The 24,531-nt window shown below is 36.4% G+C and overlaps 1 protein-coding gene across 7 annotated transcripts in view; it reads right to left on the bottom strand.

Moving 5' to 3' along the window:
* Positions 1 to 7,971: 7,971 nt before the first annotated feature.
* The window catches only part of AGFG1 (ArfGAP with FG repeats 1), a 61,408-nt gene continuing 44,848 nt past the window's right edge, over positions 7,972 to 24,531 (bottom strand). Inside the window, exons 6-15 of one of the 7 annotated variants that reach the window (XM_090284831.1) lie at positions 20,840 to 20,959; positions 20,106 to 20,177; positions 18,380 to 18,583; positions 17,598 to 17,778; positions 15,201 to 15,280; positions 14,434 to 14,526; positions 13,498 to 13,545; positions 11,534 to 11,692; positions 10,550 to 10,641; positions 7,972 to 9,964 (exon numbers count right to left, since the gene is read on the bottom strand). In XM_090284831.1, coding sequence (XP_090140957.1) covers positions 9,905 to 9,964; positions 10,550 to 10,641; positions 11,534 to 11,692; positions 13,498 to 13,545; positions 14,434 to 14,526; positions 15,201 to 15,280; positions 17,598 to 17,778; positions 18,380 to 18,583; positions 20,106 to 20,177; positions 20,840 to 20,959 — 1,109 coding nt within the window. In that variant the 3' untranslated portion in view covers positions 7,972 to 9,904. Of the gene's footprint in view, positions 9,965 to 10,549; positions 10,642 to 11,533; positions 11,693 to 13,497; positions 13,546 to 14,433; positions 14,527 to 15,200; positions 15,281 to 17,597; positions 17,779 to 18,379; positions 18,584 to 20,105; positions 20,178 to 20,791; positions 20,960 to 24,531 lie in introns of all 7 variants that reach the window. The other 6 variants (XM_090284838.1, XM_090284846.1, XM_090284855.1 and 3 more) reach the window with 6 other exon arrangements.

Below are 24,531 nucleotides of genomic sequence, written 5' to 3'. Positions count from 1 at the left end.
CTGCCCACATATTTAGAAAAGAACAGTAAGGCCTGAAAGGCATCCTGCCGTTCTAAAATCACAACTAACATATTTGATAAACTTACACTGTTCTGTGATGACTTTATGGAAATTTAGTCTAAATTGGTACTTCTAACCATTAACATTTTAAGTGCTTAAAACTATTCCAGAATTCCACTAAATTTAGTTCCTTCATTAGGACTTTTCTTTCTTAAAAACCTTAAAAATTACTGCAGAAAAGCATACGGTAGAGATAACACCAGAGGACGACAAGGGTCGAGAACTTTGGTAAAACAGCAACAAAAGCGGAAGCAGCCCCCCAAATTCCAAGTGTAAATTAGAAACAAACGCCCACACCTAGACACATCATAGTGAACCTAAAGCACTAAAACGTAGTCGTTTCTGTGTGCAGGTAATACAGGGGAGAAAAGATACATTTATAAGCCTAGATAATGATCAGTTTGACGAGAGGACCTGAGTAAGTAATCCTCATTAAAAATATTACTGTGGAAGGGAAGTTACTAGCAGTTATCCAGATCTGACATGACAGATGAGGCTATTCAAACTAAATTTAAGTGGTACGCTAGCAAATAGAAAAGTCATGTGTGCCTCTGTAATCCCAAAACAATAGAATGTGATGAATAAAAACAGAAATTTAGGTGATCCAAAGCTATTTCTACATTAACTTTTAAAACAACTCATGAGAAAAATATAACTAGTAAAACGTAGGGAAAAATCAACTGCAGCAACAAGATGAGCCATTATTTCATATCCCTTAAATTAGCAGTTATTAAAATGAATTTCTGGAGGTTACTGACAACCAGAGATGAAGTAAAAATGGCCCATGTGCCTCTTTGGTACTTACTTGGAAAAATCCAAACAATCCCTTTAGTTGACAGGACAAGAAGTCAATGCTAATAAGCTAAATAGTGTGATTTTATAAGAATTTATTCCAAGATATAATACAAATGAAGGTTATACACAAGGTATTCAATTCACATTTAAAGAAAATAAGTGACCATGAAGACTTATACAGTCATATAGAAAATGTTTGAGATGTACATTGTTCACTCAGCAATTCCATTTCTAAGCCATGATGTTAAGCTAAGTGTGCAAAAGAATGGGTAAGATTTCTGATAGTGAAAAACCAGAAACAACTTTGATATTCACCAGAGAGATGAGAACTCCATTTAGTAAAACATCACTGGAAGAGAATGTAGATCTGTATTTGAGGGTAAAACCCATGATATATTGAAAGAAAAAGGTTATGAAATAGTAAGCACCACACAACCCCATTCTGTAAGAGGTCTTTATGTTGGCTACACATGGAACACAAGGCAGTACTTACATTTGCAGAGGTCTCATTTTTATTTTTAATATTTTTTTTTCAGATTCTTTACAAGCATTTATTATTTTCACAATGAAAAAATGTATTCCCAGTTTGGAAGAAAATCACGTGGGAAAGTACTGTATTAAGAACTAACTGGCTATGTTAATAATGCAAGACTTTCTACGGGCAAAACAAATATGGAGAAAAGCACAAAATCAGATCCTTTTGGATAGGAAGGCTTGTCTTTTTTTACTTCCATTAATGTTGGTGAAACACGTTTTATAAATGCACAGTCATCTTAAAACTGCTGGAACTAGGAGCTTCAAAGTAGTAACTAAATAAATGAGAGAATTTTAAAGTTAGAATTCTACTTTGCACTTGGCTGTAAAATCTTGGCCAAGTACATACCTGAATATTTCCTTATGACAATTACTGCCTGGAAGCAGCAATGTTGTAGCTATAAAATGCCATCAATTATATGACATGCACATCATAGAGTTAGTAATTAATAGTGGCCACGATATTAAACTATATGTTGACAGCTGGTGTTTTTATCTATAAAAACCCAGTTTCATGTGTCCAACCCAACAGCTATTATTCTTAACTGTTTAACCGCAAATCCCAAAGCTAATTACTCTCTAATCTAAACATGTATTCCAAATGGCTGAGATCCATGTTCTCCCATTGGAAGCGTCTAAGTTACCTGCCCAAATGTGTTAATGGCAGGACTTATCACTGGAACATGGGAATCTTGACTTTAGTTTACTACTTTTCAGAACCTCAATCCTTAAGTTCAGTAAAAACAGCATACTTTTTAAGAAAAAAAAAAAGTAGAAAAAATTTTTTAAATGAGAGACTAAACAGTTATAAAACAGTGGTAGAAATACTGATTCTAGGGAAAGTACATGTTTTTCACGGATTCTGGTGATGATTAATGAAAATTACTTAACAAAAAACCCTGGAGAGATACTGGGATGGATGCACAACAAATAATCGTGACTGGTACCAGAAGGTGACATGAGGGATGTGAAGGACTGTTTACCTTGTAAACTTCTATAGGGCATAGATTAGGTCAAGTCGAACTACCATTAAAATGCTCTCTTAAAACCAAGCTAGACCAACATACGTATCAAGGGAAAAATTCCAGGGAGGCGGAAGGGGGACAGTACTAGCAGTTGGGTAACACATATATGCTTTTTTAAAAATAAGTGTCTTGTAATTTAAAAAGCAGACAAAAAGGTGATAAAAGAAGTTATTAATGTACACATAATGGAACAAAAAGGGTAAGCTGAAAGTAGACAAGCTTTTACGGAAATACATAATGTGAGTGACAAAAGGTTCCTCTCCCAATATTCCAGATGCCTTAAGATCATGTGACAAAGGAAGCTAAGCTATTTTCTAATGGCACACAAATTCCAGAGTCCTCCTTTTGAAAAAGTTCTTCCAACCATAATTCACCATGAACAAAACCTTACTAACCAAATTTACCTACCATACTAAAGGGGTTTAGAAACGAACACTTAGTCACCCGACGCCCCAAACCATCTTCTGGACTAAGATTGGTCTTCACAGACCTTGGTTCGTCAGGACCACCTCCAAGACACACACCGACGAAAAGGGCCTCATTCTTTCTCTGGCTTCTCAGTACGTTGTCTGGCTTCTACGTCTAGCCATCGAGTGCTAAGGCACTTTCTCCTTCGATTATTAGAGCTGATGTTATTCCTCACAAATGAGCATTCCTGGGAGCAAACTGTCCTCGACTAACGGTAAATGCACGCTGGGAAACTCTGGACACGAACCTTGTAAAGAAGAAAAAGCAGAGCTTCCCATTATCACCTAAGTCTTTTCTAAGGCAAGGAGAGCTAATTTTGAAGAAATAAAAAAAAAACAAAAAAAACAAAAACATGATTGTGCTGAAATAGACTTTGGCAAAGATTTGATTTTTTTCTTCTTAAAGATATGGTATATTCTAAGGTAATGTAGATAAGGCACAATACCAGCAAGCAGTGAGAAAACAGTCCCACACTGCACTTTTAGAAACACCAAGGGTCATGGGTAGGGACAAGGGAAAAATTAAGGTGCAAAGAGTGAATCTGCATAATTCTTTGATGAACTGACTGAATGCCTTCCTAGTTCAACTGAAAAGCACAGAGTTTTTCCACATATTCAAAGGTGGTCAATTTGAGTAATTGCGTTTCTCTTCCTCAAACGGAAGTATTTTCGAAGTGGAAGCTCAAGTTCATACTGACACAGCTGGTGGGCCTCAAAACAGTGTATATTTTAGTTTCTAGTCGGGCAGAATCAAGAGTATTCTTTATATGTGCATAAGGATATTCTCACGGTAACCATGTTTTCAGTAGAAAAATCTATAAACAAATGTTCTTTTAAAGTGACATCCACATTAAAATAATGAATTAGAGCTAGACGTGGTAATATAGAAAGATAATCAAGTTAAAAAGAACCAATTTAGAAAACTGTACAGTATTCCCTCACGTATCGCGGGTATTACGTTCTAGACCCCCCGCGATAGGTGAAAATCCGCGAAGTAGGAACCTGACATTTATTTTAGTATTTGTATATATTGTAAGGCTTTATAAACCCTTTCCACACACTTATAAACCGTTCCCAGTCCCTTATTAACCTTTCCCACACTTTTATAAACACTACTTGTGTTCTTAAACACATTCTACACTCTAAAACCTACGTAACTTTACCAACATACGTACGTATACAGTACTACAAAATCCCGCGATAGAGCGAAAAATCCGCGATAAATATTTTTTAAAATCCCGTGATACAGTCAGGCCACGATAAGTGAGTCGCGATACAGAGAGGGACTGCTGTACATCTAAAATAAGGGAGGATGAAAGGTGTCTGTATATAAACAGATATGTAAAATAAATGGTAACATTTCTGAAAGACACACAAGAAACTATTTCTATTCCTCTGGGTTGTGGGAATGAGGTCACAGGAAGGAGACACACTTTTTCACTTTATACCCTTTGTGTACTGCATGATTTAAAAAAATCACGAGCATTAATTATTTTGAAATTAAAAAAACCCTCAAAGTTTTTTAAAGCCTGATTGTACCCACAGCTATGAAACATCAGTTTACAATCCTTTGCTGTCTTTTGCTTGTCCTTTAGTCAAAATGAGAAGGCTCCTTGGCGTTGTTTCCTGTCCCTCTGGTCAAGACTGAGGGAAAATGTTGAAAATTTAAGAGTGTAAATCTTGCTTAAGCTGCAAATTGGGTAACATCTACTCACGATTCCAGAGAACCAAGTAAAAAGAAAATCAACGGGCATTTAAGTCACCAACTGAAGTATTTTACCAAGGATCACTTTTCTTAACACAAAACCGTGATAACATCCTACTGTCATTAAACTCCACAGCCTTGTAAGTTGGACAAGAGATTTCAAAAATCTGTTTCAAGATATACTGAATTCGTATTCATTGGCATAAAATAAGCAGAACACACAGAGGTGATCAGGTTTGAAAGGAAACATATTCCTGGCAGTCTTCACTAAAAAATATCATAAATTCAAGTACTACAGAACTAACCCCAAAATCACAATAAGAGGAAGGTGTAGGAGCCCTTTTATGTCAACTCAGGATTTACCAATTCAACAGCCTTAAAATTCATTTGAATGGTTAAGCCTAAGAAAGTTGCTCTTAAGGCTAGTGGCCACCTTAAGAGCATATACTCCCTTAAAACTATTCAAACCCCCCCCCCCAAAACCAAAAACCAATTGCAGACAGAACTCAGAATGTATTCCATGAAGGTGCAACCCCTACATTAGCCCAATAACTGTGGCTTTTTAAAGCCAGGGTTAAGGGTTCACAATTCTTGGGTCTTTCCAGGTGAAACACCTCAGGACCCAGTGCACTTCTAGAAATGAACTGAGTGCAAATCTTGTTGAACTGACACTATAAAGCAGAAGGCTCTTCACGTATCGGACACATTCACCAAATCCCTGACAAATCTAGTGAATGAATTGGGGAACTGCATGTCAGCGCTGCGCAGGAGCTGGCTTGGCCAAGGCCTGGGAGAGCTGCTGGTCCGTCATCTCCTTCCAACTCCAAGTTAATACCGTAAGGTGGGTGCAATCAGCCACAGCGATGGTATTCACACCACCAGTGTCAAGCAGCGAACGACAAAATGGCATTTTTTCATGAGAGAAAGTTGTTAAAACAGTCACCAGCAAAACACTCAATTACATCTCGGTCATATATGCATTCGTCCAAATACACCACATGAAAATTTTAATTAATGACATGACGTTTTGAAAGATACAAAGAAAATTTTAACTAATGAGGATGCTTTCAATACAACAGGCTAAAGGAGAAACTGCACTGATTTAATCAAATTATAAATGAAGCCCAAATTAAATGATTAAATTTTATTAGATATATAGGATATACAAACTGAATCGGAAAAGATGCTTAAAACCTACTTACAGGTAACCGGGACAGCACTTTAATTCACCAATGTTTGCACCCCAGAGCGAGGCTGTGATTAGCTTCACTTCTTTCTCTGCCTTGCTTCTCTCGCCCTTGAGGTACGAGTCCAATTTAGGGACTCAATGAGATAATACATGAAAAGCGTTTTTGTTAGTTTCTGATACACTGAAAGGGTTTAATAAGTCACCTCCCATAATACCACACTACTTTGGAGTCATTGCTTTCTAAAAAAATATATCTTCATAATGGTTCCCTAAAGATGAGGTTGCCAACAGAAACCTGAGTCTGCGAGGAGGCTGAAGGTGAGGAGAGGCGGGCGGAGCTGGAGTCTGATACAGGGCCCAGGCACGGGGACCGGGGGGGCCAGGGAGGAGAGCGCAGGGGTGGACTTAGCCCATGTCAGGAAAGGGTGGTCTCCAGTGCACAGCGAGAACAGCAGCCAAGTCAGGGTGGGCGCGACCACTGACCTTCACACCGCCTTTTACAAAGTTACTCTTCTTCAACAGAATTTGAAAACATTCTGTTTAAGTGAGAAGAGCAAGTGCTATCTTTAAAAATGAACACAGTATGAAAAGCCATTAGGAGAAAATACCACCCTTTACTTGTACTGACTGACTTCCTAGACGGTCATGATGTTTATTAGAGGAACCCACTTTTCATGTAGAAAAAAATGTGTGTGTATACATATTTGACAGGCCCCCCAAACAATTACTCAACTTTCATAACAGCCAATGATTCCAAAATCAACACCAATGACCATGAATCAGAAACTGTAATACCCTTTTAAAATGGGGATATTAACCAATTTCATTATTACTGAAATACTATCATATAAAAATAAAAATCTGGTTGCAATTTCAACCAGAATTTCAGTTCTTCCCACCAAGTAAACAAAAACACTTGGAAGTTCAGGGAGTACTGTGTTTACAACTAAACATTATTGTTCCAGATATACACATATTTAAAGTGTAGTGCAGTGTTTTTCAAAGTTTGGTCTGAGGGCCCTTGAGAATCCCCCAAACCAAAGATCCAAACTATTTTCATAATCCTACCGAAAAGTTTTACCTCTGTTTCACCCATGACTTTACAGTGTCCACGTGCCACGTGATATAAAAAGAATAATGAGAATCCGACCACCTTTCCTGAGCCAGATATTAAAGAGATGGGCAAAATATAATGTTCTTCTCATTGTTTTTGGATAGCAGTTTTTACAAAAATGGTATTTATGTTAACACGTTATGGGGTTATTATTGTTATATTTAAATAAACATAGCTTTTAAATAACTTAGTATTAATTTCTAATACAGTAAATTTTGACCAACACGTTATATTAACAAAAGCTCTTTCGGGATGGTCAAAAATTTTTAAGAATTCTGGTCCTGAGACCAAAATGTTTCAGACCTGTTGGTGAAATGGTGCAAATGCACCCACTTTACCAAGTCACAGGAACTGCGGCAGCGCTTGTGTGTGCTGGGGCGGGGCCACTCATAGGGGAAGCTGATACGCTCCTTCCAATTTACAGAAAGAATTAGTCGAAGGAATAGAATGACTGCCTAATCTCTATTTCCACAAGAATGAAAATACAATAGGCATTTAAACTTTATCAACAAAGTCTGCCGCCCTGGAATGAAAGAAAATCTTCTTCCTTAAGTGAAGACAGAATAGTAGGGAAGACCTGATTCAATCAGTGAGCCAGGAAACAATCTTCGGCCTTGTCACCTTCAGGAACTTCGCCTCCTCAGTACTCCGCGCAATTCTGATGGTCCATATAAAACCAGATGCAAATCTGAATAGGAAAGGCTAACTGAAGCTCATTTAAGACCGCTATAAATCTGGATCACTTCTTAAACTAAGTATTTCAATTTTATAAGCACTCACTTCAAGTAAGTCATTAGGAGTTCCCGTTTAATGACAAAATTCAGAATTTACTCAGAAAAGTCTTTAAAATTATTTTAATAACTTTAATTTACTTATTTCTTAAGTGGAAAGCCTAGGAGGTTAATTGGGCAATGGCCTACAGTTATATATTATAACTTTGTACATATAGATTGATTGGGACCCAATACAATCTACAACATAGACATACAAAGATATTACTTAAGTATCCCCTCCATGAAAAAGGGGCTGGAGGGAGACCCACAAAAGTAGAGACACTTCAAGTATACACCGACACACACCACAACCTTTGCAGCATTCATTTAATTCCGAAAGAAGAGGCACACTGCGCAGAAAAGGGGCAGAGACCTCCCAGTCTTCTTAGCAAACGGTTCCGATGAACCACACGGTCAGCTGGATTTGCAACAGACAGTGATGCTTTAACAAGCCTCGAACACTACACAGACTGAATATGGTAGGATCACTCAGGTAGCCACCACTGGAAAAGGTATTCAACATGAATAAAATGTTTGAGGAAACTGATGTTCACCTCTTTTAATACCAAAGCTTTAAAAAAAATTTCTAATCAGTATAAGAGAAAACTTTACAGACACGTATGCAATGTCACCTTTTTTGACGACATGGAGTCCGAAGACCGGACAATGCCTAGAGGAGGATGTAACGCAGGGGTCTAGGCTGGGCTGGCTGCCCCCGCACTAAACGGCCGTCAACAGCGTATGGATACTCTCCATAGCTTTTCCTCAGTTGTTTTCTCTCTCCCTCCTTTGAAGCCGCCACTTCTGAACCGCTAATAAGCTGCGGGCTGGGAAATCAAATACCCAGTACAGACGGTGTGACTTAGGTAAGTTGCTCAAAGGCATTAAAAAAAAAAAATTCCGAGTTTCCCAGCTGTGTCCTGTTTTGATGAGAATGTCAGATTATCTCTGGATGAATGAGGCATTATTGTACATAAATATTTAAACAAGTTCATTTGAATATTAACAAAACGATATAACTAAACATTAGTATCATTGCCTTTTGAAACAAAGTATTCTATAACTTTAAGGTAACACTGGGTTCCAGTTTCTTTGCCACCAGAGATGAACATAAACAAATGTCCTATTAATAACATCAATTTGTCTGAACAAAGAAAAATAAAACCGGAGGTGCAATCGTGTCACAGTTAATGCATGTCTGCTTCCAATACATTCAAAGACAATATTTTTAAATCAATATTTAAAATAGGCCTTTTGCAGTCTGAGAATTCAAGATACTTTTAAAAACTTGTAAATACACACATACATGCAAATTCTTCATATATACAAAGTTCACAAAATTAAGAAGTTGCAAAGAAATTAGAAGGATTTTGGTGAATTTGACAAGCTACATGTAAATGCTTTACCACTAACATATTCCTGAATATAGCAGTCATAGTAGTTTTAATACATTTTATACATGGCCTTTTTATAAAATTTTCTCTTTGAGACATAAAAGTTAATCACTAGAAGTCTTCTGAAATTCTAATTTAAGAATTCAAGATGTTCTCAATTCACTACTCATATTTAAGGCCACTTTGGTAAAGGCATTGCAGCAAGAACACAAAAACAATAGCTTATTTTCTAATATTTATTTTTTTCACCTGCAAACTGTAGCAAAACATGATCAGCTTTATTATGCAGACAGGTATCCTTCTACATGTTTAAAGAATTTAGGCATGTATAAATAGAAGAGCTCTTTAGAAAGGAAAAATTCAAGAATGAATAAAACCTTCCCATTCTGACTCCGTAACTTCCCAGCAGCAATGGCTAAATGATTTTAGGTCATTCGTTCCAAGATACGTGACAGCACCTTCAAAGTGGCTGCTCTATTTCCCCAGTAACGTTCTTCACACAGCAATGTTAAAAGTTACAAATACTGATATGCACAAATAGCTAATTTCTAAGAAAAATATGTACAGTACTGCAGCATAATGAATGTGGTATCTGCAATAACTTAATATTAGCCAATTTTTAATATACATGATACCGCTACCTTTTTCTGCCAATTCACAGGTTAGAAGTTGTTACCGGAGCCCTGTGCTGCACATATTACCTGATGTTTAATGAACAACGCAGGCTTTTTAAAGAGACTTCTCTTGTGTTTAAAGCTAAGATCAGTGAAACAAGACAACAGTGCAAGAGGCGGAGAGATGTAATGTGACCATGTAAAAGTTCGTCCCAGTAAAATGTCTCTATAAGGCTATAAGAAAGGGTTGGTGGATGAGCTTCCCGTTGGAAACTGTCCTGTCGGTGCACCAGTCTAAAGAAAAACATACAACAAAATCAATAAATACACAGACAAGAGTGGTGCATGTGTGGAAAAGATGAAAACGCTGAACAGTATTTAGATTAGGATTAATTATTGGCAAATTTATTCACTATCATTATTAGCAACATACTACAATAAAATTAGCATGTCTCAGGCACTATGTTGTGTCTTTTATATGCACATTATTTCATAGAATTCTCAAAGGAGATTCTAAAAAGGAACAGACTCTTAAAAAAATTGCATTTATGGTTCAAACCAAATCTGACCCGAGGCCCCTTTTCACAACGTTCACTAAATCTACAGCCTCTCATCAAGTGTTACTTTGACAAGAAAGCAGACAAGTTTCATGTTATAAAACAGCTTATTTACTGTCAATACTTTGTGTTCAATTGATTAACGTGGTTTTCTTTTTTAAGTCAAAAAAAGAATCATGCAGGTGGCTGCCTCAATTTGTACACTCTTGCAATGTCTTATTAGTAGAATACCAAACAGCATCTAGGAGTCACATCCGGCTCTTCCTAATTTGAAAATAACATGTAACAACTTATAAAGTGCTTAAAATTGCATCTTACTTACCATAAAAGGGTTACTAGATACTCCAGCAGCTGCAACTTGACCGAAAGGGGTTACCACTGGCTTTGCTTGTCCAAACGCTGCAAAACCCGCACCTTATTAAAGCAGAACCACCGGTTATAACCCGTACCTTTGAGAGACAATCTGATATTTATAAAGCCTCATACTGTGTTTCAGAGAAACTCCTACCAGAGCAACAATAATAAATTATCAGTGTTAAATTGTTAGGTCTCATGCTCTTTCAAATACCAGAGACAAACTTCCTGTGGCATGTCTTAAAAAGAGCTTTTCTATAGCTCTCCAGAAACGGTGAATTCCAGTTGGTCTCAGCTGTGTAAACTGCTGACACTCCAAGGGTTTAATAAATAGGTGAGCTTGTGACTTTGACAGGGGCTGTGAGGACCTCACCGCAGTTTCTATGTGAACATCACAGCATTTCTTAGAAAACGTTTCATCGTTATGACTTGCCATGGACCCTATTTCCAATCTATGGATCTCAGCTTTAGTCATGAACACAATGGGGGGTGGGGGACGATGATGGCAACAAACTGGTCTCTACTGAATCTTCCTGAAAACACGTAACAAAGTCTAACCATAATCTAGTTACCTATTTAGAAAATTAGTCTATGTCACCATCCCCCAAGAAAATCTTACCAAAAAAGGCCATACAAACAGTTTTCTGATGCAATAGAAACAAAAACACTCTACGCCCTTAAAGTTTCTTTTTAAAATCAATAGAAATAACTGAACACAGATAAATGAGTAGAAAGATACTAGAAATTCTGAGATAGAAAGGGTCTCTTCAGAGACTGATTTCTCCTAAATCTGTAATCTGGTCCCCAAAATTTACTAATTCGGTCCATTTTCTGAGGCCCGTTCAATGGAAAACGCTGCAGTGTTCTCCAGTTGAGTCCTCTGGTCCAGGCACACAACACTGCCACACACGAGAGACCTGACGGGGCCCGACAGGTCAGCGTCCGACCCTACCGTTGGGCTGCTGGGCAAACGCCGTCTGCGGGGGGAAAGCCGCCTGGGCCGGGAAGGCGGGCTGCTGGAAGCTGCCGCTGAAGCTGGTGGGGAGGCTGTAGGGCGCGGGCGTCCCGAAGCCCGCAGGCATGCTCATGGATGCCGTGCCAAAGGTCGCCGCTGGCAGGGAAGAGAAGGGGGACCGCTTACACACAGGGCGCACTTTGTTTCTCATAGTCAACATTACAGAAGAGACACCATTTACCTTGAAAAGTATTAAGGTGTACACTAAAGGCATTCTAAATTTCAAAACTCAACAAAGTTAGTAGTTAGGTTTTAGCGCTATATACAGTGTGACAACCTGTACAATTATATTTTCCTAAAACCTAATACCAGAATAAAACCTATAAAGAAAATCTCTCAAAATATTAATGAAGTTCAAGTCTAAACAGCAGTGGACTTTTTAAAGCCCTTCATCATGCAATTCACATGAATACATACTAGTTTACTTTTTTGTTTTAGTTTTGTTTTGCTATATATAGTAAAATAGCCAAATATTTAATTTTATCTTCTAAATTGCGTGCTATAATGTAACATGTGAATTCCTAAGGAAAAGAATTAAAAACCTCTGCAAAGCAGCTCACTAAAAATAACAAGACATATAGGAGAAGCAAGGTCAGAGGCAGGCCACGCAAAACCTACGCAGCTTTGTAACCAGAACCAAAAAGGAGAGGGGGATCTTAATAAAACCACTAACACAGTTAAAAGGACATGTTACACTTCTAATAAATCAGCTCCAAAAAAAACATATAGACTCCCACATTCCTTTTTTGGAAGGTAAATAAAGACTGCTTTGGATAAAGGGCTAAGGAAGGTTAAGATTGCCAAGTTATAAAATTAGGGCAAAATGCAGAGAATGCAAAGGAAGTGCATAAGGCTTCTTAGAAGGGACAAGCATGGAGGGCAAACGGACAGCTTCTCCACACCCTGCCATGTCCAGCCAGTATTACGTGGTGGAACAAACCTTCACAGGTTGGGGTCTGTGTGAAGGACCTCTGCACATGTGGTACGCTGCCATCAGTACCCCGTTATGAATTACTCAGGAAATAATTCGCACTTCAGAAACACATGTAGGAACAGAACAGGGTATTACTTATTGCTAGAGAAGATTATGTGTTCTAGGAAAGGTCTCAGTGAAATAAAAGCCAATGATGTTGCTTTTGACACAAAATACTAGCAATTACATAGTGAAATAGTTTTAGTGTGATGCTATCATAAAACGTAATTCACTGAATTTCCTATTTTAAAAAAATCTACTTAATTGCTGATCTAAAGCATAGACATTAATACTATTAATGTTACAACAAATTTTTATATTAAAAAACCTGAAAAAAATGTCATAGGTGTTGCCCCAAGCAATCCTTGCAATCCTAAAGTTTTTAATGGTGATTCTCACTGAACCTAATTAGAATATCAAAAACTTTGAAGTGACTCTCTTATCGTTGAGGAGAAAGGGAGGAAAGCAAGCACCTAGGAAGCCAGTGAATGAGCACACCGCAGGGGACCCAGAGGGCTCAGGACAGATGACAAAGCACTGACAGAACTGACAAGTCGCTTTTAAGGAAAGCACTAAAAAGCAAAATTTGGATACAGTGAAACAAAACCAAACTCCATGGATATCAAAATGTGTCACTCAAAGTACTACAAATTCAAACTCAAGAAAAATAATCGAAAGAGCTATAACATTCTAACGCGACTATGGAGGTAAGCAACAATGCCTCTCAGCATCAAAGCACAAACTGCTACGCAAGATTCTCACGTAACCTGAAACGGAATGTAATCCAATGCCACACATCATGCCCACTCCATTTGAAAACATGGAGAAACTCAATTCCACATGCAGGGATCCAGGACAGTAGCAGAAGCTTCTACAAGCAGGGAGACAAACTGCCACATAAATGTAGGCATCCGCTGTGGCCACCTACCAAAATGAGCGTGAGGAAACACTTGAGAGTGCATTGCTCCAGAAAGGCCTTATGGAGAGCCGTAAAGAGACCAGTGTCAATTAACTTACGGTAACTATCGTAACAGTTCTAAAATTAGAATGTGCTGTTAGAGAGTGGGTAGCATGATACATGATTAAGAACACTTCACAATCTATTTAACCTCTACTGTAACATTTAGACTGTCAGCAATAAAGGGGAAATTAGAATAAATAAAAAATGAAGAAACATTTATGAAATCCATCATTTTGAATAAACACTAACATTTTTTTCATATGAAGATATAACCATATTCATAAAAAGACTTGTGGGCCTTATGAGTTACACCCAAAAATGTTATTCATGGGGTCATCTCAATTGACCAAGCATCTATAAAGTCAAATCTTAAGAGTACCTGAATAATGCTTGATTTTTATTTACAATTCTATATATTAATTAGAAATATATACAGGTAACTCAAATAAACTAATGAACTATTATGAGGGACAAATTATTCAATGCAGTTCATTAGAAGGGCCTGCAGCATTTTCAGTTTAAAATATAATGGCTGAAAAGAGAAAAGAAAAACGTATCTGTGTCCATCTTTCCCACCTAGCATGACTGAGGTCAGAGGTGACTGGACAACGAATTTAGGTTAAGAGAACAATTTTGTGTTTGTTTTAACCATCAGAAGTGGAACTGTTCCTAAAATATATGTCCGTACATTTTAAATGAGCAAAACTAACTGATTAAACTTGGGGAAATGGCAATTGAAACTCGAGTTGTTCTGAGTCCTGGGTCTCTCGTTCTCTAACTACAGGCGATTACTTAACTTCGTCAAGCGTCAGTAAGAAAGAAGCCTTACTTTCTAATGTCCTCCCCACGGCTTTGCAATAACTGCCTTTCCCAGACGCGCTGTCCCGTCACCCACACTCTTACCTGCTGCCCCCCTTGCACTGGGCTGGAACGGGTTCGTAGAAGGTGCCACGGACGGACCAGCAGCCGCAACAAATGGGTTTGTGGACGGCGTGGCTTTAAAAAATTATAAAATACACTATAAAATATGAATACATTTATATTTGAATATTTAAGATATTTGTTGTAATATTTATGAAGATAGAAAACAAGAGCTGATAATAAACATTGTTGTTCTGTTTTCTGGTTCCCCTAGAAAATGCTATACAATATACATCTGGACTCTGTATAAAAACCAGTGTATACATTAGTCCCCCCTTATCCAGAACTCCACGGTCAATGGCAATCCAAAAAAATATAAATGGGAAATTCCAGAAACAAACAACTGATGAGCTCTAAATTGTGCGCTAGTCTGAGTAATGTGATGAAATCTCGCTCTGTCCTGCTCGATTTTTACTTACTAATGGCCCCAAAGCACAAGAGTAGTGATGCTCGCAGTTCGGGCAAAGAGAAGCTATAAAGTGCTTCCTTTCAGTGAAAAGGTGAAAGCTCTCAACATAATAAGGGAAAAAGAAGTATGCTGAGGTTGCTAAGATCTATGGTGAGAACAAATCTTCTACCCATGAAATCGCCAAATTTTATCAATTAAAATTTTTTTAATCATAGGCACGTATGCATCGGAAAAGAGCATAATTGGTTTGGTATATCCACCGTTTCAGACATGCACTGGGGGTGTCTTGGAACATACCTCCTGCATCTGAGGGGGACAACTGCGCCCCAGACACACATACCTCCAAACGGAGCAGGCACACTTGACGGCGCGGGCTGTGTCTGCGCAGGGGCCCCCGCTGGCACTGTTCCGAACACATTGCTGGAAACAAATATTGAAAGAGTTCACACCAGAAAAAAAAACAAAAAACAAGGCAATCTATTTAAAGGGTGGCCATAAAAATGTGGGAACATATTGTGAACATTTCATGTATCACAGAACTTTTTAAACTTCAGGTCTCAGGACTCATTTACATTCTGAAAAATTACTGAAAACCCCGAAGAGCCTTTGTTTCATTATGCTATATTTATAAATATACATGTAATACAAAAATTAAAACAAAAAATTTAAATGATCTTTTTCATGTAAAAATAACAATAAAGGCATTACATGATAATATAAATAGCTTTTTCTGATAACCATGTTCCCCAAAACAAAAGGAACTTAATGAGGACAGTAATACTGATACTTCTGCAAGCCCCTTTAATGGCTGATTTAACAGAACATCCATCTGCTGTGATTTATTGTTGAGGCTGAAGTACATATTTTTTAAAAATGGCCTCACGAGATACATAAACAACATAGGAGTATTTTAATAACCTTTTCAGATAATTGTGGATATTTACTTTGCTAACTGATAATTTCCTAAAGGTTAGGTGCAATATGGAATTTGAAACCTTATCAGTGAACTTTTTTGTACTCAATTAAAGCTACTATTCACTAGTCTCTCTTACAGGTTAAATGAACCTTTTACCCATGTTATATCATCTGGAAAATACTTGATTCCAACCTTCCAAATATCCACACACTTCCTTATCCAGAATAAAAAAAATTTTTAAATCACATTCATGAATATTGCCATTAGAGAAGTAATGGGAAGCTATCAAGCTCATGGTAGAGTCAATAACTTTCCAAAATTCTAATATTTGCTTCAATGTGTGAGAATTACCAGTTATTTTCCTTTAAGTGACAGGCTTAGATACTTTATTTTTTAGACAACATTGCCAAATACCCAAATCTGAATAACCATGGTCTGCCTATCAGTCATCCTTCAAGGAAAAATGGTGGTCCATGAAACAAGTGGCTGGCTAATTCCACAACAGCCAAACAGGTCAATTTCCCTCAAGACAGCCATCATACCTCATTACATAGCAGATTTGCCTAATGCACACCTTACTTTAACCCACAGAACACAGACATGTTTAAGGAGCAAGATTTAATTAACTTTTTGACTGCTTCATCAAGAATACTCATAAGAAAAACTGAAACAAGAAATTAATAAGTAAAACTGAGTGTGCAGCAGTAAGATAAATGCAATGATTATTTGATGACCACGTTCACAGATTGGTGCCAACAGTCTGAATTCACGCTGAGGTGTCAGCAAGTTTTACCTGCTGCTATTTTTGCACCGTCAATACAAATGTCAACTAATGAAAACACAAAGAATTGCTCAGAATTACTATGAATAGTTTTAACCTCACAGATCCCTTCAGGGGTCTCAGGTAGCACTCAAAACATTCCGTGGACCACTGTAATGTAATATCATTAAACCATTCATATGGATAACCCACATTTCCAGGTTTTAAGGCACTTTGTTATGGTCCACTATTATATATGTCTAATATAGACAATATTAATAAAGCAAAAATATATACTCTAAATTTTATTCTTAACATATTTAACTTTTCCTACCTGGCATATGGAAAATTTATTATTGAAGAGACCAAGTAGTTAGTGTTACAATCCTACCATTTCTCTCTAGAAAAGGTGCTAAAAGAAAAGCCTTCTAGGATAACAAAGAAGACAAGACAATCCACAGGAATGAAAAACAAAGAGAGGGATAAAATGTGTAGGTAGGTCACCTTTACCTCTGTACACCTTAACTCTAAAATGAAGATGTCAAAAAAGTAAGTTTTTAAAGATCTAATTCTGCCAAGAATCCCTTTATACCAGATGTATATTAACACTGTAACAGATATGCCTATTTATAAATACCAGTATGACACTGTTGGGTACCAGTGCAAATATTTCTTAAAATGCCTATTTATATAAAGGCTACATCATGTTACTTTCAGTATTTAGTCTTCATGACTAAGAACTACACCCTAAAAGGATATAATTTGCTAAATGGATTCTCCGCTGAGTATGATTAAATCTGTATAAGGCTGTCCATTTTTAGATGTGTACATACTGCATTACATTTTGATATTCAAGAAAGCAACAAAACCTTCAATTAAAGATAAAATTAGGCAATTATTCAAGGATTATACTTTAATTAGCAAATTAAACTCAGTTTCCTCAAATTTATAAAAATATTAAATAAATTTAAAAATTATGCCCCACACAGTCATTATTTAACATTCCTGTACTCAGAGCTGGACAGACTGAAACACGAAGCAGGAGCACCGAGACAAGGTACCTGCTGGCATTGCTAGTGGAAGTGTACGCATTACTGGAGGTGGCTGCCGAGCTGAAAACGCTGTCGAGCTCTGCCAGGGCTGCGTACTTGTCTGAAGATGCACTTGACTGACTGGGAACTGAAACCACAGAACCAACAGGAGCTTTACCTGTGGTCCCAAAGCCACTCCCCTGATCACCACCTGGGAACAAACAAATCGTAACAAAAAATTAAAGGTATACTTCCAACTTTGCAACCGCATTTGCTATGTAACACATGTAAATTAAAAACTGATTTGGAGCTAAGCAAATAAATGAACAGGACTCTAGAATCTTATCTAATAAATAATCTAGAAAATATTGGAAAAGACTACTTGTAATACATATCAGTGTGGTAAATACAGAATACTGCTTCTATAACAAAAACTTAAGACATAGGCATAAAAATATACGCTGTAGGAATCTTTTCTTTTAATTATCAAGATATTAATAGAAAATAGTTCAAAATGAATATATTGTAGAAACCACCAAATAACCTTCCAGTCTGTTCTATTAATAAGATCTTAACCCTGTAAGGCCGTGGCGCAGTAAAAGCATGCTTTCTAAGACAAAATTAAATTTGTCAATTATTTTCTTTTAAAACTAGTTTCTATGCCTTCAGTTTTAGAGTTGAGATTTCAGATCCTCAAAGTCTATACAACCATTAAGAAGAATATAGCATCCTCAGATTTTAATAAATACAACCAAATTTAAAGGAATGTCTAATATACAAATTTGTATCTGGTTTGTTTAAAGTTCGGTTACCTTGCCCAGCACTGAAAATATTGTCTAAATTAGCAAGTGCTGCATATTTGTCTGCTGTCTGAAGACCAGCTTTATTTGTGGAAACTTTACTAACAGCTGTTGGATGACTCTGCGAAGTACTGAAGGTTCCAAAATCAGCACTGGAGGACTTGGGGAAGTTATCAAAATGAGCAAAGTTAGCATTTACTGATCCAGCACTTCCACCTGTAACAGAATAAACAAAACACTTGAAATGTCTAGACTTTCCCCAATATGCTGTGGTAGATTTTACGATCATTCCTTCCTAAATTAAGTGCTCTATAAGCAACCCTGTAGTCCTAAAAATAATAACTGGCAAATAGCATTCAACTTTAACCATCTACATATGACTTTTTATAATTTGCAAAACTAGATTTTCAAAGGCCCTTGCAACATGAAGAACTACAAATTTCTATGTGTAATTATCTATCCTGAAGTACCAAATATAATTCACCTGGTTTAAGACTCGTTACTTTACAGAACATTCAGTCATATATTATGACCTTTTACTAGTTCTCCTGGTAACAAGTGTCTGACACTATAAGCATCTGTACCTCTAATGAAGTCTTGGTTGAAACAAATTTGAAGGTAGAAATTTAAAATGTCTAAGATGTACTACACTTTGACCCCGAATTTCTTAAGACAGTCTTTGAGCTCCAGACTTACTTTACTTAAATAGCTACTATTTAATTCCACATAATAATTTAATGTACATGGTACCTTTAATAAAATCATGCCCTATTATACACAGTTCAAGGAATAACACTTATAGTATACAATATAAAAATAACAAATATTATAGCAATTTTTGACTTTATAAAGCATAGTTCACCTAAGGTTATTAATATATAATAAATCCTGCTAAGATTTTAAAGTCCATTCTGTAATCTAGAGACTTCTTTAGAGTACTACCAAAAGACTAAAGCCATTATATTGCATTCTATGCTTTTGATACCAGTTCTTTATGCCCCTACACATTAGTTTCAGCAATCAAAACAGTATATAAATATAGTTTTATATTAAAGTGATAGCAAAACATGTATATTTTAAAACAGAATGAAAACACCCTTATTTAAAAAATAAAATTCCCATCCATCAGTTTTTTTAAACATTCTAAAAATAATATATACCAATAAAATTTCTCAGGAATTAAAACTGGTTGTTCCCAAATAAAGTAAGTAATGTGTGCATTTAAAAGATTGTGACCTGGCCCTGACTGGAGTGTCTCAGTGAGTTGGGTGTCACCACCAACCAAAAGGTCGCTGGTTGGATTCCCAGTCAGGGCACATGCCCGGGATGAGGGCCAGGTCCCCAGCAGGGAGCGAGCAAGCGACAACAGATCGATCATTCTCTCGTACATTGATGTTTCTCTTCCTCTCTTTCTCCCTCCATCCCTCTCTCTAAAAATATATAAAAGACTGTGATCTGTTACAAGTAGCTGCTGAACAAAGTACATATATAGTAAAACTTTCAAAGTCTGTATAAAGAAATTTACTTCAAATTAATAAAAATGGAATTTTATTAAATCAACTAATTCTCATTTTATACCATTGTGTTCTCTGAGTTTAGTAGTAGTGAAGGGGAAGTAAATGTGAACATTTATGAAGATCATTAAAAGATGATTAAAATTCTATCATTAAAAAACCCATGAAATATAGCATAAAACATACAAATTAGTAAAAGGTGCCTACTTGACAACAGAACTTACTGTTGGTAGCCTGGAGAGGAAAAGCTGAAGTAAATTCACCAAAACTGCAGCTAGATGAAAGCATTCTAAATGCTGAACAGCCAAAAATTATGGAAATGATGGAAGTTAAAGAAAAAAAGATAATTGAAAGAAAAAACTTTAAGACAATACACAAAGTTCAAGTTGAAAGCAAAGTAATCAGCCAAAGATCCAAACATGGGTACAACGGATTTTGGAAAACAATATAGTTTGTGGGAGAGTATTCAATGTTTAAACACCAATTCCTGCACAGAAAACTATTTCAAGTTTGACTAAAGTGATCCTTATATAACCTAGTCTTGACTAACAACATTACTTCTTTCAAGTTTGTTGCCCTGAAAATTACTTATCCTTTTAGTTCTGTGGAAGCAACAATTAGCTTCCTTCACTTGGAGCCTAAGTCAGCGTGTCCTATAAAGCTAGAACACAGCAGCACTTTAATTCCTCCTTGCATACGAAGTTTAGGGAAGGTTCTCGTGCAGGAAAAGGAGAATACAAGAGGTGGATTAGACAGCGTATCAAAGAGGTCAGAAAAACAAATGAACACAGAAATAAAACAGAGATTTCAGGTTTCCCCAGAGCTTTGTAAGATAGAACTATTTTAAAATTAGATCATTACAGAATTTAGGTTTAGAGTAATTTTCAAAACTACATTGAGAGAGTTTTACCTTGTTCTTTAAAGTAAACATTTAAGCATGAAGGTGGAGAAGCTCTACCTGTAGTTTGGGGCTGAAAAGGAGAAGGACTTGCTGTGGGGAAACCTCCAAAATTACTCGAACCACTAGACTGTCCAAACGCATCAAAGTTTGCAAAATCTGCATTTGCAGAATTCTGAGCTGTAAATGGTAAGGAACAATATATGTTAATGAATATGGAAACTATAAATAAAAAAAATGACATATGAATTTAAAAATTTTATGAAAAGTTTCTACATCTAAGAACTCACTTTAAAGACATAGAAAATCAGATTTTAAATCCTACCGGTATTTATTTAAAATACCCAGCTTCAAAAACAGTCTGTATCGTGATGAATTTGCATACAATACCCTTTGAGTGACCATAGAAATAGTAGTATAAATGTAACTCTATTAAAGAAAACACTGAATTAAGAGTACTAAACACATGAGTTTCAGTAAAGCATATGGAGGTCTAGAATATAGGATTCAGTCTAGGAAATCCAGATTTAAAATGGCAATGACTGATTCACTGGCTGGATGAATCTAAAATATTGATATAAAATGGTTTAATTAAATTAATATTCTTTGGGTTTTTTTTTTTAAGTTCACAACTTTGTCACACCATGGCATGTAAAAGTAAAAAGAAAACAAACTTGAATGGATAACAAAAGGGACAAGATGAGCGAACACATAAGATATTCACATTCTATCACAAGCTTGCCGTGCTCAAACGCATTAAATGGAAGAAACAATGAAAACTAGGAAAAGCCGTAATACAAGTGCACCTCATACCCAGTGAAAAAAGACCCACTGGTATTTCCCACTGGTCATCACCTAACACCAAATTCTAGGCTTCTCTAAATTATGTAACTAAATAAAATAATTCAAGAGATTTTTTTTAAGGTCCAAAACAGATGTCGGGTAAGGTTTTTATAGAGGATATAATAATAATGATGATCAAAATAAGAAGTGGTTGATATAAGGGAAAGGACAGGCTGACTGGTAAGAATGCGAAGAATGTTCAAGAGACAGACATCGACATGAGGCCGGCCTCTTTAAATCTTTTGCAGGCATTGCTACCTCAAGGAAGTTTTTGTTAAGAAATCATCCTGCAAATGTGTATGGATGTACATAATAGCGAAACAATGTGCTTCTATGATGAAAAAATTAGAAACGCAAATAGCAGGCAATGAGGGAATTGCTGAAATATATTACAGAATATCATATGATGGATATAATGCAGCCATTTAAAAAAATCACGTAAAAAACATTCAGTCCTATACAAAGATGGTTATAATAAAGTAAGATAAACAGGTTAGTAAATTCCAGATACATTTTCATCAGCTACTTTGTTAAATATGGTATTGTGTACATAGAAGAATCTGTATTTTAACTCAAAGTAGAAATTATCAGATAGATGATAATTCCTTCTCGGTTTGCCTGAGTTTAACAAGCTTTTGTAATGAAGATATATTCTACTTGTGAACAAAATCAGAGAAGTTACTGAACAAGAAAATTTTCCATTAACAGACCAAAACATATTTGTAGAAAGAAAATCAGGAACACTTACAGCATTTTATGTAGTTACTGTTTTGTATGTATCTGAAAGAGTATTACAGTAGGGGAGGAAATGTACCTAAAATAGACTCCTTTTACTTGGTGCCTGGGACACTTCCCTCACCCCTAGTACTTCTGAAATGTGGGGTGCTATCCCACTTATCACTGGTCACACTTTGTTCTTGAAAACCTTTTGAAAACACGTTTGTCTTAGCTCTCGGACACTATACAGAAGAAGTACCTAAACTCAAAGGTTGCTTATTGCTTAACAATATAAATGCTGTCTTTTCTGGACGCCCCGATCTTTGGTCATTATTTTTTACTTAATTCAATTTCTTCATAGGCGAAATTTAACTTTCCCCAAAATAAATATAATGGAAAAAGTACTAACAAATGAGTAATAAATTTTAAATTTAATTTCTTGAAACATTTTGGAATATCTATACAAGTTTAAATAATAAATATAATACAAGTTTAAACACAATTACCATTTAGTACTGCTGGGAACCACAGTAAGCAAGTACAGTTTAGAGCAAAGGGACCTGAGACAAGAATCAGAGGGCGCCACCTAACACAGGTAACTGAACAGCCTGGGACAAGGCGCTCAACTGTTCCGGCTCTACCAGTTTTGTCACTAGGAAAATGAGAGGATTCCCTAGCTGGTCCTTACTTGTGAATCAAGCAATATAACTCTACAACTTTTGAGACAACAGAAATTCTTTAAGAGCTTTAAAATATGAGGCTAAAATGAATAAAATTCTACTAAAAGGCCAGGTAAATTTATAAGGTCAAAATATGTAATATACATATAGATAACGCTACTATAAGCCAAACAAACGGAGAACATGGAACAGAAAGTTCTCAAATTCAAAGTGGGCTATATTGTAAAAGGTACATTTCTAAGTTCTTAAAACAATTTAGTTATACATACATCTGAGAGCAAATGAAATACATCTGGCCCTTGAAGAAATAGGAAGTAGATCCCTAAGCTAGTTCATCACTTAAACCTCAAACATATATGAATATATAATAGTATATAGTCTACATTTATCTTATATTTATATCATAAGGAGAAAAATATACCTTTAATATGTGCCAAACGTCACCAGGGAAAAAATCAGTTCAATACAATCCATTTAGTCAGGCAAGTCCACTTCATCACATTCCCGTTTCCCCAGTGTTTCCCAGCCAGAGCACCAAACACACTAATCAAATTTAAGGCGCCACGTTAATGAGCCTGAATCTTGCTGAGAGCCATATTTCCTCTTCTATTAGAAGCACATACTCATGAGAAAGGAAGACAGAGACCAGAGGATGGAAACTAACAGCCCTCATCAAATTCAGCTGACAACCACACTTTGTTTCCCCTATACAATATTTAAAAATTTTCCATCAGCTTCCAACATTTAAAAAAAGAACATTTTAAATTTAAATAGGACTGGCTGCTTCTCTAAAAAGAAAATATATTAGTAATACTAAACCCGTATTTCCACATGGCAACAGAAGATTAGAACACCCCCCCTTAGAAAGGGCACCATAGCTCTTACACACTGCATTTTATTACTCATTTGTGATTGCCTAGGTAGCAAGGGGACTGAGTTTGACATCCCTAGTGTGAGGTGTGACAAAAACTAATTACAGTTTTCAGTTTGTATGTTCTGTGATGTTTATTTCCAGGCAAAATAACTATTAAATTCTGTACATAAATTATGTTTCTATCTGCAGGCATATTTTCTATAGGAAATGAAGTTTTCTTTTTTTAAGTACTGGGTTGGCCAAAGAGTCCGTGTGGCTTTTTTCCTTAAAATAAAAAACACATTTTTCATTTTCACCAATAACTTGATTTGGATGTTTTGACTATGTCCACTATCTCTGGTGTGGTATAATGTTGATTATTTTCAATTAATGTCTCGATTTGATCGCTATCAACTTCAACTGGTCTACTTGACGGTGGAGCATCGTCCGGTGAGAAATCTCCACACAAAACTTCGCAAACCAATTTGATACGCTTGCTCCATCACAGCATCTTCTCCATACGCTGCACAACGGTTTTGTACCCGCTTCAGTTGTGTTCACCTTTCTTGAAATAATAAAGCATTATATACCAAAAATGTTGCGCATTTTCTCCCATCTTCAATATTAAAACGCTACACAAGAATTCACCAATTATGATT

The sequence above is a fragment of the Furipterus horrens genome, unplaced genomic scaffold (genome assembly GCF_987537825.1).
Source record: "Furipterus horrens unplaced genomic scaffold, mFurHor1.1.pri manual_scaffold_1, whole genome shotgun sequence".
Lineage (NCBI taxonomy): Eukaryota > Metazoa > Chordata > Mammalia > Chiroptera > Furipteridae > Furipterus > Furipterus horrens.
Note: the sequence above shows the minus strand (reverse complement) of the source record. Positions and strands in the feature narration are given on the sequence as shown.